This window comes from Stegostoma tigrinum, chromosome 14 (genome assembly GCF_030684315.1).
Source record: "Stegostoma tigrinum isolate sSteTig4 chromosome 14, sSteTig4.hap1, whole genome shotgun sequence".
NCBI classification, from domain to species: domain Eukaryota; kingdom Metazoa; phylum Chordata; class Chondrichthyes; order Orectolobiformes; family Stegostomatidae; genus Stegostoma; species Stegostoma tigrinum.
Genome location: NC_081367.1, coordinates 41150670 through 41167995, shown reverse-complemented (window position 1 = coordinate 41167995; position 17326 = coordinate 41150670). Strand labels below are relative to the sequence as shown.

Below are 17326 nucleotides of genomic sequence, written 5' to 3'. Positions count from 1 at the left end.
CCCAGAAGCAGCTATATATCAGGAAATGGAAGACAAAGTGGAACTCAGGAAACTTACAATCACCAGAGAGGTGGTATGGAGCTGTATGCTCATAGGTCATTGGGTCCCAAAGGATTTCATCCTACACTCTTTAAAGAAGAGGGTAGTGAGATAGATCTCTCCCATTTAGATTGGAAGATAACAAATATAACTCTCTTTTTTATTTTAAAAAAAAGCAGGAAACAGAAATCCAACAACCACAGTTAGTATAATATCTTCCACAGGAAAAAATATTAGAAGCCATTACTATAGTTGTCATTGCAGGGCCTTCAGAAAAGTTTATGGTGATCGGGTAGACTCAGTGTGTGATGCTATGAAAGGGAAATTATGTTTGGTTAATTTACGAGAGTTCTTTGAAGAAATACATGTATCGTGGTTAAAGAGGATCAGTGAATATGCTATACTTAGATTTCCAGAAGGCATTTGATAAATAGGAAGATGAGACCGATGAATGCCTGCCTGAAAAAGCAGTGCAGGAAGCAGAACTTCTGGATTCCTGGGACACGTGGGAATTGGCTATAGGAGAAATGCCACATGTATAAGCCAAGATGTTTCATCTGAACAGAGCTGGAACAGAGTTCATTGTTGACAATCTTGCTCAAGCTATTGGAGAGGTGTTAAGCTAACAAGACTTTGTGGGAAGTTGAGGAAGAAATTACCAGGCCACTACAGAGATATTTGTATCATATATAGCTATGGGTAAGGTGCCAGAGGACTTGAGGGTGGCTCGTGTTGTGCCTTTATTTAACAAACACTGTAAGGAGAAGCCTGGGAACAATAGACCTCTGAGCCTGGCATTAGTAACAGGTAAATTGTTGGAGGTGGTTCTGAAAGACAGGATTTACATTCATTTGGAGAGGCAAGGACTGATTAGGGATAGCTAGCTTGGCTTTGTGCGAGGGAAATTGTGTCTCATAAGCTTGATTTGAGCTTTTTGAGGATGTGACCAAGAAGATAAATGAGGGCTGACAGGTACGCGTTTTCTGCATGGACTTTAGAAAAGCCTTTGACAAAATTCTGCATAGTAGACGGACTAATAAAGTTAGATCACATGGGATTGAGGGAGAGTTCACTAATTGGATATAAAATTGACCTGACAGGAGTAGAGAGAGGGTGGTGGTGGAGGGTTGAAAAACCAGAGGCTGGAAGAACACAGCGGGCCTGGCAGCATCTGGAGGAAAGGAGCAGACAATGTTCAGGTGTTACCCTTCTTCAGGATGAACATTTTTCGAATTGGAGACTTGTGACCAGCAGTGTTCCACAAGGATCAGTACTGGACCCACTAATTGTCATTTATATAAATGATTTGGATGAGAATTTAGGAAGCATGTTTCCAAGTTGCAGATGACACCAAAACTGTTGGTATAGTGGACAATGAATAAGCTTGTCTAAGATTGCAAAGGGATCTTGATCAATTGGGCCAATGGGCTGAAGAGTGGCAGATGGAGTTTAATTTGGATAAATGCAAGATATTCCATTTTGGGAAAGCAAACAGGGCAGTTCTTGTACAGTTAGTGGTGAGGCCCTGAGTAGTGTTATCATGCAGAGAGACCTAAATGTTCAGGTACGTAGTTCCTTGAAAGTTGTGACACAGGTTGACAGGGTGGTTAAGAAGGTATTTAGCATGATTGCCTTAATTGCTTAGGCCTTTGAGAATAGAAGTTTGAACGTCATGTTGAGGTTGTACGTTGGTGAGGCTGCTTTAGAAGTACTGTGTAAAGTCTTGGTTGTCCTGCAATAGGAAGGACAATATTAAATTGGAGAAGGCTCAAAAAAGATTTACTACAATGTTGTCAGGACTGGGGGAGTTTGAGTTATAGGAGAGGTTGGATAGGCTGGGACATTTTGCACTGAGTGTAAGAGTTTGAGGGGTGACCTTATGCAGGTTTATAAAATCATGAGGGGCACAGATAAGGTGAAGAGCAAAAGTCTTTTCTGATAGGCAGGGAGTTCAAAACTAGGGGGCATATTTTTAAAGTGAGAGGAGAAAAACTTAAGAGGGATCTGAGGGGCAACTTTTTCACACACAGGGTGGTTTATTTATGGCATGAACTTCCGGAGGAAGTGGTAGATGCAGATACAGTTACAACATTTAAAGTCATTTGGATAGCTGCACGAATAGGATAGATTTAGAAGGATACAGGCCAAATGCTGTCAAGTGGGATTAGTTTAGCATGGGAAACTTAGTTGGCATTGACAAGTTGAACAGAAGAGCCTGTTTATGTGTTGTATGACTCTGTCTGAGCTTCCACTGCAGCACCGTGACATTAGCTGGCTTCCACCCAGGCTGCACTGAAAGCTGAGCCAGCAGTCACCACGTGCTGGAGCGGAGATATCATAGAGTTTGGCCTATTGCTAGGCCAAAATCCTGGAATTCCCTCCCTAATAGCATTGTGGGTCACCCACACCAAGAGGACTGCTGTGGTTCCAGAAGGCAGCTCACCACCACCTTCTCAAGGGCAACAAGGGACTGCCAAGAAATACTGGCCAACCAGTGACCTCCACATCCTACAAATGAATAAAAGAAATACTCAGTATTTTGGTATCTCTGTTTGTCAGATTTCTCCTTCTGGAAAGAATGGTGTACAAGCTCAATGCAATGCCCTCTGTCACATTGAATGTGGACACCTCCAGGCCCTTTAAGAGGCTGCTTGGCTAGCTCACAAATATATTCACCATCCAGGACAAAGCAGCCCACTTGATTTGCACAACACCCATAAACATTCACTCCCTCCACCACTGACACTCGGTGGCAGCAGTGTGTACTAGCTATAAGATGCTCTGCAGAAATTCGCCAAAGATCCTCAGACAGCACCTTCCAAACCCACGACCACCTTCACCTAGAAGGACAAAGGCATCAGACACGTGGGAACATCACCATCTCCAAGTCCTCCTCCAAGCTACTCACCTGATTTGGACATATATCACCTTTCCTTCACTAGTGCTAGGCCAAAATCCTGGAATTCCCTCCCTAATAGCATTGTGGGTCACCCACACCAAGAGGACTGCTGTGGTTCCAGAAGGCAGCTCACCACCACCTTCTCAAGGGCAACAAGGGACGGCCAAGAAATACTGGCCAACCAGTGACCTCCACATCCTACAAATGAATAAAAGAAATACTCAGTATTTTGGTATCTCTGTTTGTCAGATTTCTCCTTTACTCTGCTTGATAAATGCTCTCATCTGCATTTTCAGCAACAGAATTCCTGTGCAACTGCATCTTTAGAGAGTTGGTGCACGTACCATTCTTTGCCTTTCACTTGGCTGCATACCCCTCATACCCGGTGACTCACCTGATGTATACCCAATGCTGGTATCTGAGTTTATTGCTGTACATATCAGACTAAGTGATGATGCTTCTTCATCAGTGGTGTGAGGTTGCTGCCTCCCTTCCTTCTAAAACGAATGCGGCTGGACTGCCAACCATGTTTGGTTATTTGAAACAGAAATTCACTCGTGATGTGTGAGGATTTGTAAACAACACTGGCCTAATATAGAGGGAAGCCTAAGGTCACAGTCACATCAAATGCAGATTTCTGTTTATACCAAGTAGTGAGGAATGCGAACCAACAGAACTGCAGATGCTCTAAGGGACCCGGGTTCAATTCCAGCCTCGGGCGACTGTCTGTGTGGAGTTTGCACATTCTCCCTGTGTTTGCGTGGGTTTCCTCCGGGTGCTCCGGTTTCCTCCCACAGTCCAAAGATGTGCAGGTTAGGTGGATTGGCCATGCTAAATTGCCCATAGTGTTCGAGGGGTGTGTGGGTTATAGGGCGATGGGTCTGGGTGGGATTCTTCAAGGGGCGGTGTGGACTTGTTGGGCCGAAGGGCCTGTTTCCACACTGTAGGGAATCTAAACGGAAACAGAAGTTGCTGGAAAAGCTGAGCAGGTCTGGCAGCATCTGTGGAGAGAAATCAGAGTTAATATTTTGGGTCTAGTGACCCTTTCTCAAAATTCAGAAGTGAGGAATGTGAACTGGGATCTGAGAAGATGCGTAGCATAAGAATATACTATGATCCTCAAAGTCCTGACAATATCAATAACCACAGACTCTGAGCGGAACCCCTGAAGTAGAAAGCCATCTCCTGTGGAAGAGTTCCAGCAATTAAGGCATTTTGTGCTTTGAAAGTTCAATTCTCTTCTGTTATGTGCCACAGTATCCTGTCAGAGAAAGGGAAAGATGTCAACGGTCATGCTGCAACATATGCACATTATGTGCTTGCTCAAGGTAACTAGAGGTAATAAAGGTGGAGGTGAGCCTTGCATCATTTGAAGGTTGTGCAAGGGTAATGTGGTTTCTCCAGAAGTAGAGCCTGCATCCTGCCGCCTTAGGTCTGTTAATGTGTTAATAATGGGGATGTGGTGCATTAAGCAGCATTGAAACCTGTTTGTTTGATGGCTTGGAGATATCATGGAAAAATGCAATCGCTGGCCCTTACCTATATGCACATACCAGATTCCTTGCATTAAGCTTCCTACTCAGTACAGAATGATCTCCTATGGAAATAGAGCCACTCTTGTTCATTTCCATATTTAAAGATTTCACAGTCCATCTGTTAATCTAGGGGTCTTCCCTGGTGCACCATTTGCATTATCTCCAATTGCTTTTGATTTTGAAGTTCAAGAACAGTCACCGAAAGTAGTCAGTTGGCCATTTGAAAGAAATTTTCTGATAGTTTTTTTTATGTCTGTTAAGAAGCATCAGTTTTGGCATCATAAGAGATAAGTAAGAACTGCAGATGTTGGAGTCAGAGAAAACAGTGTGGAACTGGAGGAGCACAGCAGGCCCGGCAGCATCAGAGGAGCAGGAAAGTTGACTTATGAGGAAATATAAAACCATAACAATTAGAGTTGGTTCACTGATACCAAAGGACAAATAGACTGTTTGGTATGGAATGTGTCTGTCTCATTAAAGTTGTGAAGGTAGCATCATGTTCTTTAGCCAGGGTATGAGGGAACTCTTTCTGGGTCTTCCTCCGATCCATTTTCCATTTGAAGAAGACAGTTCTCTGATGAAGACTGCCACCTTCCAGCACTGCCCTCTGTGCCTGACACTTGTTGAAATAGAGAGTGATGATAAAATGTGAGGCTGGATGAATACAGCAGGCCAAGCAGCATCTCAGGAGCACAAAAGCTGACGTTTTGGGCCTAGACCCTTCATCAGAGTTGTTGAAATACTCTATTTTTAGGGATTGGTAGATTGTGCTGAGTCAATTAATTGTCCGAATCCTTTGACCAATGTCATTGGGGTAGCTACTGATGACGTCAGATAACCATTGCCCCTTGCCCACCTTCATTTACGTATTTTCATTCCTTCCAAGAACAGTCATCTTAAAAAAAAAAGCTATATTCTTAATAGGGTTGTGTGACACCTAATAAGACTTTTGTTTGCATTCTAAATAGGCTAACGACCAATGTGACAAAAACATCATATTGCAAATGTTGGAAATCTGAAAGAAACACATAGAATGCTGGAGAAACTCAGGAGGTCTGGCAGTATTTGTGGGTAGAGAATCAAAGTTAATGTTTTGAGTCTGATCTAGCTCTTTTTCAGAACTGAATGGTTGGACACCAGTTGTGAAGAAGTCAAACTGGACTCAAAACATTACCATTAGTGTTAGCTAAGATGGTGGCTGAGTAGCAGGACTGCGTTTGCGCTCCTGTGCCCAAGGCTTGTCTGCTCCCATCTGTTCCTTTATCTTTTTGCTTTTGCTCTTTTTCCCTTTTATTTTTCTTTCTCCCTTTTTTCTCATTTTCTTTAATTTGCAGCTTTTTGCAGTGCAGTTGTCAGCACTGGCATGGCAGTCAGAACAGGCCATGTATGGAATGGTGGTAACCTCCCAGTGGTTTGCAGCTGCAGCGAGGTTACACTTCCTCCTGGTGCTCGGAGGCAGAGGCAGCGAGGTTACAACTTCTCCTGGTGCTTGGAGGCAGCAGAGGCAGCGAGGTTACAGCTCCTCCTGGTGCTCGGAGGCAGCAGCAGTGGCAGTGGCAGTAACAACATGGCTCCTCCTGGCAATCAATGCGAGACTCGCAGGCTGGCTGAGCCTTCTGTATCCCTATTCTGAGATGGGGCTTTAAGAAGATCTGTATGTTTTTCTTTCTTTTGGGCCTGTTTCTTTTATATCTCTTGTTTGGTTTTAAAATTCTAGTTTTGTAACCAAGATGGTGGCACAGAATGGCAACTTTATAAAGTTTTCACTGTATTAATGTATTCGTACATTTGAGTACACGTGACAATAAAATCTAATTCTAATCCTAAAAATCTAATTCTAATTCTAACTTTGTTTTCCTCTGCCCACAGACGCAGCCCATCTGCTGAGTTTCTCCAGCATTCTTTGTGTTAGTTACTACGGTGACATAGTTAAATGAGGCCTCATGCTACATGCTGTACAAAATATGGAATACTAAACTAATACAGTTTTTTAAGGGAATCCCATTTCTAACATTGCATGAAATTGTAGTATCGGCAGTAGTGGTTTCACTTCAATCAATACAACTCCCCTTTAAGAGGATCAGACTGCCTTTAAGGGTGGATGTACAACTGGAACAAGTGTCAATCTTGAATACCACTGAGCATAAAACTAGCCAATAGCATGGATTGCTTTGGGATGCACTCTAAAATCAGGCAAAAGGGACTTCAGCACAAATGTGGATGCAATCTTTCTCAACGAGGCTAGGTTACATTAGGGTACACAGATATTTTCTGTCTCTTTTTGTTTATGTTGGCAGAGAGAAGAGTATTTTGCAATAATACTTACAGCATAATTTACATATTTTGCAGTTCCACGAAGTTTTTCAACCGAACTGCAGCGTTACACAAAGCAGGGTTTTCGAGTTATTGGATTTGCATTTAAGTCTTTTTGGAATGGCAGAGATATCAATGTCGCCAATTTAACTAGGTAAGTGAAACCAGCACACTCCCATTATTAGACACTATGATCTTCCTTCTTGAATTCAATAATCTTGGTAATTTTTATTTTAAAAAGCCCACAGTCTCAATGACACCTGTAAACGTATGAATTCAACCTCTCAAAAGCTACTTAATAAATGTTGATAAAGCCAAAAGAAATGTGGATGTTGAAAATCAGAAAGAAAAACAAGTTGCTGGAAAAGCTCAGCAGGCCTGGCAGCATCTGTGGACAGACATCAAAGTTAACATTTCGGGTTAAGTGACCCTTCCTCAGAATAAATGTTGATACCTGGTTATCTGTATTTGTCACAATTTGCAACTCTCACGCATCTGAAAGACCAAGCAACCAATGCATAACAAGCAAAAGTGAAATGCTAGTGTATATATAAAAAAAATTGTAAATGACAGGCCATGTGATCATGTTTGTAAAAATACTGTTGTTACACAACAATTCCTCAGAAAAATCTTTCAAATTCTTTATAAAAGGTTTAGTGTTCCAACATGTACAAAACACAAAGCATTTACCCATATAGATGTGAATATCAAGTGTTATTGGAAATTTATTTATTTCCATTCATGAAATTTGGGTATCACTGGCTAGTGCAAAATTTTGTACCCATCTCTAATTGTCCATAAGCAGTTAAGAGTAAATTACATTACAGGTGGATCTGGAGTCATATGTAGGCCAGATCAGGTAAGGACAGCACAGTTTAACATCCTTAAAGCACATTAGTGCACCCAATAGGTTTTTAAGACAATGAAGAGCAGTTACAAAGTTGCCATTAGCCTAGAATTTTATTTGGAATTTTTAAAATTGAATTTACATATCACTAATGTCAATCTTACATAAGGAGTAAAATTATTCTTTAAACAGTTACTCTTGCAAAGTGCTGAGGATTGTAGATTGTAGATCAGTACCTGATTTTTCTGCCTGTGTCCTGGGAGTTTCAATATTGCAAAGGCCATTAAATTTAGGTTGGGATTTGTTCTCTTTGAGGTTTAGGATCTATGGGGTTTTGTCCAGAGAAGTGTAAATGAGACAGGAGGTGATCTCACATTATATATTTAGAGGACATCCAGCATTAGACTGAGAAAGAAGCAGGTTAGCATCTTATAGGGACCTGAATGACATGGAATCTGGTGAGCAATGGGGCTAAAACATGCTCGAAGCCCAGCAAGATCTATCTCAGATTCAGGAAAAACTTGCTGCAATTTTTAACCAAGTTCCAGCCATTGAGGCAAGATTTTCACTAGGCAGTGAGTTGCCTATGGAGAGAGATTATGACTTGTTAATGACCTTAGTAAGAGTAAAACTCATGTCATTAATATGCAACTTTCTATTTGACCATCTGCAGTGAGCAAAACAGTAGTTACTTGATATAGAAGTCAGAACAGGTAAGTGGTGGCTTCAGTTCACTGCTTGTTCCACAGAATCTGTGTGTTGGACAATGTACATCAAGACCTCAGCGAACACTCCATAGGCACCCTGCACACATTTTCGAGATCCATAGACATTGGAATGTATCATGTGCCAGCCTGTAAAAACCCTCATGGTAGGACCGCAACTTCCCCCCCACGGTGATTGAGAACGCCCTTGACCGCGTCTCCCGCATTTCCCGCGACACATCCCTCACACCCCGCCCCCGCCACAACCGCCCCAAGAGGATCCCCCTCGTTCTCACACACCACCCTACCAACCTCCGGATACAACGTATTATCCTCCGACACTTCCGCCATTTACAATCCGACCCCACCACCCAAGACATTTTTCCATCCCCACCCCTGTCTGCTTTCCGGAGAGACCACTCTCTCCGTGACTCCCTTGTTCGCTCCACACTGCCCTCCAACCCCACCACACCCGGCACCTTCCCCTGCAACCGCAGGAAATGCTACACTTGTCCCCACACCTCCTCCCTCACCCCCATCCCAGGCCCCAAGATGACATTCCACATTAAGCAGAGGTTCACCTGCACATCCGCCAATGTGGTATACTGCATCCACTGTACCCGGTGCGGCTTTCTCTACATTGGGGAAACCAAGCGGAGGCTTGGGGACCGCTTTGCAGAACACCTCCGCTCAGTTCGCAACAAACAACTGCACCTCCCAGTCGCAAACCATTTCCACTCCCCCTCCCATTCTCTTGATGACATGTCCATCATGGGCCTCCTGCAGTGCCACAATGATGCCACCCGAAGGTTGCAGGAACAGCAACTCATATTCCGCCTGGGAACCCTGCAGCCATATGGTATCAATGTGGACTTCACCAGTTTCAAAATCTCCCCTTCCCCCACTGCATCCCTAAACCAGCCCAGTTCATCCCCTCCCCCCACTGCACCACACAACCAGCCCAGCTCTTCCCCCCCACCCACTGCATCCCAAAACCAGTCCAACCTGTCTCTGCCTCCCTAACCGGTTCTTCCTCTCACCCATCCCTTCCTCCCACCCCAAGCCGCACCCCCAGCTACCTACTAACCTCATCCCACCTCCTTGACCTGTCCGTCTTCCCTGGACTGACCTATCCCCTCCCTACCTCCCCACCTACACTCTCTCCACCTAGCTTCTTTACTCTCCATCTTCGGTCCGCCTCCCCCTCTCTCCCTATTTATTCCAGTTCCCTCCCCCCATCCCCCTCTCTGATGAAGGGTCTAGGCCCGAAACGTCAGCTTTTGTGCTCCTGGGATGCTGCTTGGCCTGCTGTGTTCATCCAGCCTCACATTTTATTATCTTGGAATCTCCAGCATCTGCAGTTCCCATTATCTCTGATACTATTTTAACCTCACTGCGAAGCCTCTTCCAGGGATGCCTAACCTGAAGAAGTTACCCTCCTCCCTCCGGACCAACCTCAGGGAATCTCTCTCCCATTGCAACTCTCTTGTAATCTCTTCGGCCTTGAAACTGCTCGACCATGTCCTGAAGCAAACCAGGTACCACAGCCACATCACCTTTCTCAGCACCTGCCTACGGAACCAGATCATCCCCAAGGGACTACAGTCCACATTTCAGCCTTCCCAATTTGGTCCCAACCGTGACCACCTCTACACCCAGAATATTCAGGCCCTTCAGAAGCGTTTCTCCCTGCGAGTCCTGAAACAGACACTCGCAGCCATGCGCCGGCACCTCCACACACTGCACTCCAGCCTGCCCCAGCTCAGAGCCTCCCTCTCCCAGACCTGCAAAGGACCGCTGCTGTTTTTTATCCTCCGCAGGATCCACAGACTGAACACCCAGTTCCACTCAGCTTTACTGGACACCAAACATCGTAAGTACAACCAACTCACGGGCCCCTGCCACCCACAAGAGGATTCCTGCGCCTCCCAAATCCCGACTCTGTCCCTGCCCCTCCCCCACCATGCACCCGCCGCCATTGACCATGAGGACACGGCCGGAGACCCCACCGATGACGCCACATCCGCCTCCGCCGGCCACAGAACTTCCGGAACCGCTGCTGCAGTCACCACCTCCACGTCCAGGTACAACACCCCACACACCACCCTCACCTCAGCTGCTGCCGCCCACCCCGATCCTCCCACCGCCGACGGAACCCCGCCCACGGTCGACGCCGACGGCACCCCGCCCACGGTCGACGCCGACGGCACCCCGCCCACGGTCGACGCCGACGGCACCCCGCCCACGGCCGACGGAACCCCGCCCACGGCCGACGACATCATCGCTCCGCCCACAACCTCCACAGCCTGCAACCCCAGAGGAGACAGCCACCCTGAGCCCTGCCGAATCTTCACCATCCCCCCAGACCTCCCACTGACTGAGGACGAACGGTCAGTCCTGAGCAAGGGGCTCACCTTTGTCCCCCTACAACCACACATCAACGAATACCAGTCACGGTCGGACACAGAGCAGTTTTTCCGCCGTCTTCGCCTGCATGCCTACTTCTTCAACCGGGAACCCAACCCTCCTTCCACTGACCCCTTCACCCGCTTCCAACACAAGTCCTCCTCCTGGACACCACCCCCAGGCCTCCTACCCTCCCTCGACCTCTTCATCTCCAACTGCCGTCGAGACATTAACCGCCTCAACCTCTCCACCCCTCTCACCCACTCCAACCTCTCCCCCGCAGAACGGGCAGCCCTCCGCTCCCTCCGCTCCAACCCCAACCTCACCATCAAACCCGCAGACAAGGGTGGCGCAGTGGTAGTATGGCGTACTGACCTCTACATCGCCGAGGCCAGACGCCAACTCTCCGACACCACCTCCTACCGCCTCCTCGATCATGACCCCACACCCGAGCACCAAACCATCATCTCCAACACCATTCATGACCTCATCACCTCAGGGGACCTCCCACCCACAGCCTCCAACCTCATTGTTCCCCAATCCCGCACGGCCCGTTTCTATCTCCTTCCCAAAATCCACAAACCTGCCTGCCCTGGTCGACCCATCGTCTCAGCCTGCTCCTGCCCCACCGAACTCATCTCCACCTATCTGGACTCCATTTTCTCCCCTTTGGTCCAGGAACTCCCCACCTATGTCCGTGACACCACCCACGCCCTCCACCTCCTCCAGGACTTCCAATTCCCTGGCCCCCAACACCTCATATTCACCATGGACGTCCAGTCCCTGTACACCTGCATTCCGCATGGAGATGGCCTCAAGGCCCTCCGCTTCTTCCTGTCCCGCAGGCCCGACCAGGCCCCCTCCACCGACACTCTCATCCGCCTAGCGGAACTCGTCCTCACACTCAACAACTTCTCTTTTGACTCCTCCCACTTCCTACAGACTAAGGGGGTGGCCATGGGCACCCGCATGGGCCCCAGCTATGCCTGCCTCTTTGTAGGTTACGTGGAACAGTCCATCTTCCGCACCTACACAGGCCCCAAACCCCACCTCTTCCTCCGGTACATTGATGACTGTATCGGCGCCGCCTCTTGCTCCCCAGAGGAGCTCGAACAGTTCATCCACTTCACCAAGACCTTCCACCCCAACCTTCAGTTCACCTGGGCCATCTCCAGCACATCCCTCACCTTCCTGGACCTCTCAGTCTCCATCTCAGGCAACCAGCTTGTAACTGATGTCCATTTCAAGCCCACCGACTCCCACAGCTACCTAGAATACACCTCCTCCCACCCACCCTCCTGCAAAAATTCCATCCCCTATTCCCAATTCCTCCGCCTCCGCCGCATCTGCTCCCACGATAAGACATTCCACTCCCGCACATCCCAGATATCCAAGTTCTTTAAGGACCGCAACTTCCCCCCCCACGGTGATTGAGAACGCCCTTGACCGCGTCTCCCGCATTTCCCGCGACACATCCCTCACACCCCGCCCCCGCCACAACCGCCCCAAGAGGATCCCCCTCGTTCTCACACACCACCCTACCAACCTCCGGATACAACGTATTATCCTCCGACACTTCCGCCATTTACAATCCGACCCCACCACCCAAGACATTTTTCCATCCCCACCCCTGTCTGCTTTCCGGAGAGACCACTCTCTCCGTGACTCCCTTGTTCGCTCCACACTGCCCTCCAACCCCACCACACCCGGCACCTTCCCCTGCAACCGCAGGAAATGCTACACTTGTCCCCACACCTCCTCCCTCACCCCCATCCCAGGCCCCAAGATGACATTCCACATTAAGCAGAGGTTCACCTGCACATCTGCCAATGTGGTATACTGCATCCACTGTACCCGGTGCGGCTTTCTCTACATTGGGGAAACCAAGCGGAGGCTTGGGGACCGCTTTGCAGAACACCTCCGCTCAGTTCGCAACAAACAACTGCACCTCCCAGTCGCAAACCATTTCCACTCCCCCTCCCATTCTCTTGATGACATGTCCATCATGGGCCTCCTGCAGTGCCACAATGATGCCACCCGAAGGTTGCAGGAACAGCAACTCATATTCCGCCTGGGAACCCTGCAGCCATATGGTATCAATGTGGACTTCACCAGTTTCAAAATCTCCCCTTCCCCCACTGCATCCCTAAACCAGCCCAGTTCATCCCCTCCCCCCACTGCACCACACAACCAGCCCAGCTCTTCCCCCCCACCCACTGCATCCCAAAACCAGTCCAACCTGTCTCTGCCTCCCTAACCGGTTCTTCCTCTCACCCATCCCTTCCTCCCACCCCAAGCCGCACCCCCAGCTACCTACTAACCTCATCCCACCTCCTTGACCTGTCCGTCTTCCCTGGACTGACCTATCCCCTCCCTACCTCCCCACCTACACTCTCTCCACCTATCTTCTTTACTCTCCATCTTCGGTCTGCCTCCCCCTCTCTCCCTATTTATTCCAGTTCCCTCCCCCCATCCCCCTCTCTGATGAAGGGTCTAGGCCCGAAACGTCAGCTTTTGTGCTCCTGGGATGCTGCTTGGCCTGCTGTGTTCATCCAGCCTCACATTTTATTATCTTGGAATCTCCAGCATCTGCAGTTCCCATTATCTCTGGTATATCTTCAATCCACTTACAGGACACTTCTACATTTCACTGCTGCATCGTGGGGTGCAACGGAAATATGACTGTAATGCTTCAGCAAGGACACTGTGTGCTCAGGGATACATGCCCAATCTCTTTTGCTTTGCAATTTATTCTCTTAAAAAGTTTCCAGATATGCATGTGTCTAGTTGCTAATATTTTAAGTTAATACTTTGAGTGACATATTTTCATAACAGAATACAGATGTCTGTAAAAAAAACTGGCACTCTTCACCGTGAAAGAATCAATACCCATAACAGCAACAAGAAAATTATTGCTTGCTCACTTGTGTTCCAAATTTGGGGCACCTGGCAGAGCATTGTTCCAGGATCCCATTTAAATAATTCTTTCCAGCTTATGGAGTGCCAGGAGAGTGCCTGGACATCAGACCTTCCATCACCCATTGGATGAGCAGCTCTCACTTAGGAAGCTCTATTGTTCAAAAGCATGCTCAGTCCCTGGCTTAATATTCAAAGCAGGGATAGAAATTAGCAAACCACATGCCTCTTGGGTTAAATTCCCACCCACTACAATGGAATGTCAAAGTCAACCAGTGGTTTTTACATTATGTGAATATCGGAACTGTGTTTTATGGATATATAATAGTTTAATCGACTTTTGGCAGAATGTGCATCAGGTACATGCAAGTTGTCATAATTTCTTTTATTTTACTCATAATTTCCCTTAGGGAAGATGTGGAATCTGACCTAGTATTTCTTGGATTACTGATTCTCGAGAACAAACTGAAACCACAGACAATCCCTGTACTTTCTGAGTTGTCTAAAGCCAGGATTCGAACAGTTATGATCACAGGTGATTGAGAAATTTATTGTAGCTTACTCCATTTATTTTAAATATACTTATAGGATGTCCAATGACTTACTTGCATAGTGAGACATTGAAATCAGAAAATATCCTTAAATTCAATCCAAATGGACGGAGTCAACCTCAAACAAGGGAATGTTGTCGTAAAGAACTGAAGTTCCCATTGTTAGTTATTGCCCCGTGATTGTGGATGTACAGTAAAACCACAATTAGGCTTCAAGGTGCATTTGGCTACCGACATTCATTGGCTCCCGACATTCATTGGCTCATGCAAGATGTACGATTTATGTTGAACTGAAAACTTGCCATTTACAACGTACTATATTGTTCCTTAAACTGAAGGCTGATCACAATTTCCAACTCGGTAAAGATAAGATTCATAACTTATTAGAGAAAGTTGTATTTTTTGTTTTTAGTTGGTTCAATTGGCATTGTATTACATCGAACCATAGAAGATAGGGACAAGGGTAGGCCATTTGGAACTTCGAGCCATTCAATAAGATCAGGACTGATCATGCAATTTTCGTATCCTACTCCTGCTTTCCATGCATACCCCTTGATTCCTTTAGCCGTAAGGGCCGCGTCCAGTTTCCTCTTGAATATATCTAATGAACTGGCCTGAACAATTTTCTTTGGTAGAGAATTCCACAGGTTCACAGCTCTCTGAATGAAGAAATTCTTCCTCATCTCAGTCTTTAAAAGCTTTCTCCTTATTCTTAGACTGTGATCCCTAGTTCTGGACTTCCCCAACATTTGGAACATTCTTCCCACATCTAGTCTGTCCTGTCCCATCAGGATTTTATATGTCTCAATGATCTCCCCCATCATTCCTCTAAATTCCAGCATGTGCAAGCCAAGTTGATCCAGTCTTTCTTCTAAAATCAGTCCTGCCTTCCCAAGAATCAGTCTGATGATCCGTCACTGGGCTCCCTCAATAGCAAAAATGTTCTTTCTCGGACTAGAAAGCAAAACTGCACACAGTAGTCAAGGTGTGGCCTCATCAAGGCCCTGTAAACCACAGCAAGATATGAGGTAAGAGACCTACAGATGCTAAAGATCTGAAATTAAAACAGAAATTGCTAGAAAAACTCAACAGGTCTGACAACATAGTGGAGAGAAACCAGAGATAATGTTTTGAATCTGGTGACCCTCCTTCTGGAAGAAATATTAACTTTGCTTTCTCTCCACAAATGTTGCCAGACTTGCTGTGTCTCTCCAGCATTTTTTTGGTTTTATTACAATAGGAAGAACTTGTTGGAAAACATACACAGCAAGTGAATAGATTGAAGAAGTAGTCAAAGTATGTGATTGGGTGATAATATGACAGTTGTCATTAATTTTTCACAATAAATAGTGATGCTGTCATGAATTGTTTTTAAATTGCAGTGACTTTCTATAGGTGATAACTTGCAGACAGCTGTAACAGTGGCGAGAAATGCTGGGATGATTCCATTAACTCACAAAATCATTTTAATTGAAGCCTCAAAAGCTAAGGAATCTGGTCCAGCCGTCATCACCTGGAAGACAATGGAAAATGGCAAGAACACTGGTCAGATTTGTACTGATGTAAGCATTTAGTATTAGGTACTAGTATTCACAATAATGTTCTATTTAATGAAGATCCTATTAGCTGTCAATGTGTTACAAAGTTATAGTCATCTGAGGAGCTTTACAGATATTTCAGGGAAAACTAAGCAATTTTCAAGCAGAATCAAATGCTTAGATTGTCACCTTGCAAGTCAGTACGCTATTTCAGATTATTGTGCTTGTATGTTGGCAAGTGCACTGTGATAGTAGATTATGAAATAATGTTATAAAATATTGTAAAAATACACAGATTAGTACTAGATTATAAAATTAAAGCTTTCAATCCATTACTTCCGTGAAAATAATTTGTAATTTATAAATGTTAATTACAGGTTCCATGAACTTTAATTTCATTACAATTAGCACAGTCTGAATAGCTTTACTCTGTAACACACATTCAAGTATATAATAGAAATATCATTTTTGCACCTACAGCTTTGTTTACTATTATGATAAACAAAATCTGATATTTATTTGTTCAAGGAAACTAACATTCCTATTGATGGGTTTAAAAAAAAGAAAGACTTCCATTTTGCTATGACTGGAAAATCTTATAACACTTTAGTGCAGCACTTCAATCATTTATTGCCCAAGGTAAGTTATCAATACGAAGAATACATGTAAAATAATGTTATGTCTGCTTCTCTTAAATTATATTCCTGTGCATGTATGATATTATCATGTAAGCACTACTCCTATTAAACATTCTTTGTTATATTTTCATTTCAGTTGCTTATAAGTGCTACAGTTTTTGCTAGAATGTCACCAACCCAGAAGGGAAGCCTTATAGAGGAATTTCAAAAAATGGAGTAAGTTTTTTGAATACAGTTTTAACTAAATTGAAAGTATACTAAGTCAAATGAGAATTAACTTCAGTGAATACCATTAGTCATAAAGGTTGATTTATCATGATTTTAAATGTATGATATCTAGTTAAATCAGTATAAGCTCTGAGCAACTCCAAATTTTGTGAGTTGTAATGCTACAAAACAGTAGATTTTAATTGATGGGTGAAATTATTAGAAAGTACTTTTTAAGGTTAATGTTACTATCTTTACTTTATTACCTTTCAATTAAATTGATTGACAAAGCTCCTGGCAGCAGTCTGACCATAAATCTAAAATCAGAGCAAAAGCAAATAATTCTGCTTCAAAGGTTTTATGCAAATAGCTTTCCAATGGCAATTCAGAAAATTTGCATTCTTTTATCCCATGTTCTTCAGTTTTCTTTAATACAACTGTATTTCCAAAACTAAATGAATAAAAATAATGCAATCACAAAGATACGGAAGCTTAAACACGTGCACAAGCAGGTTTAGGAACAGCTTCTTTCCAGCTGTTATCAGACTGTTGAATGGACTCTAGCCTCAAATGATGTAACCTGCAGTGTAACCAGTACGCCTCTAAATCTTTTTGATCTGTACATCCTTTGCTTGCTGTGATCTACCTGTACTGCTCATGAACAAAGCTTTTCACTGTATTTTGGTATTTGTGACAATAAAATCAATCGAGCAAACAGGAGGGACTTTGGGGC

At 45.1% G+C, this 17326-nt stretch overlaps 1 protein-coding gene across 1 annotated transcript in view; it reads left to right on the top strand.

Moving 5' to 3' along the window:
- LOC125457740 (probable cation-transporting ATPase 13A4) overlaps positions 1–17326 on the top strand; it is a 97553-nt gene that overhangs the window by 50323 nt on the left and 29904 nt on the right. Inside the window, exons 17-21 of the mRNA XM_059650892.1 lie at positions 6823–6940; positions 14070–14194; positions 15606–15772; positions 16277–16387; positions 16523–16602. Coding sequence (XP_059506875.1) covers positions 6823–6940; positions 14070–14194; positions 15606–15772; positions 16277–16387; positions 16523–16602 — 601 coding nt within the window. The remainder of the gene's footprint in view (positions 1–6822; positions 6941–14069; positions 14195–15605; positions 15773–16276; positions 16388–16522; positions 16603–17326) is intronic.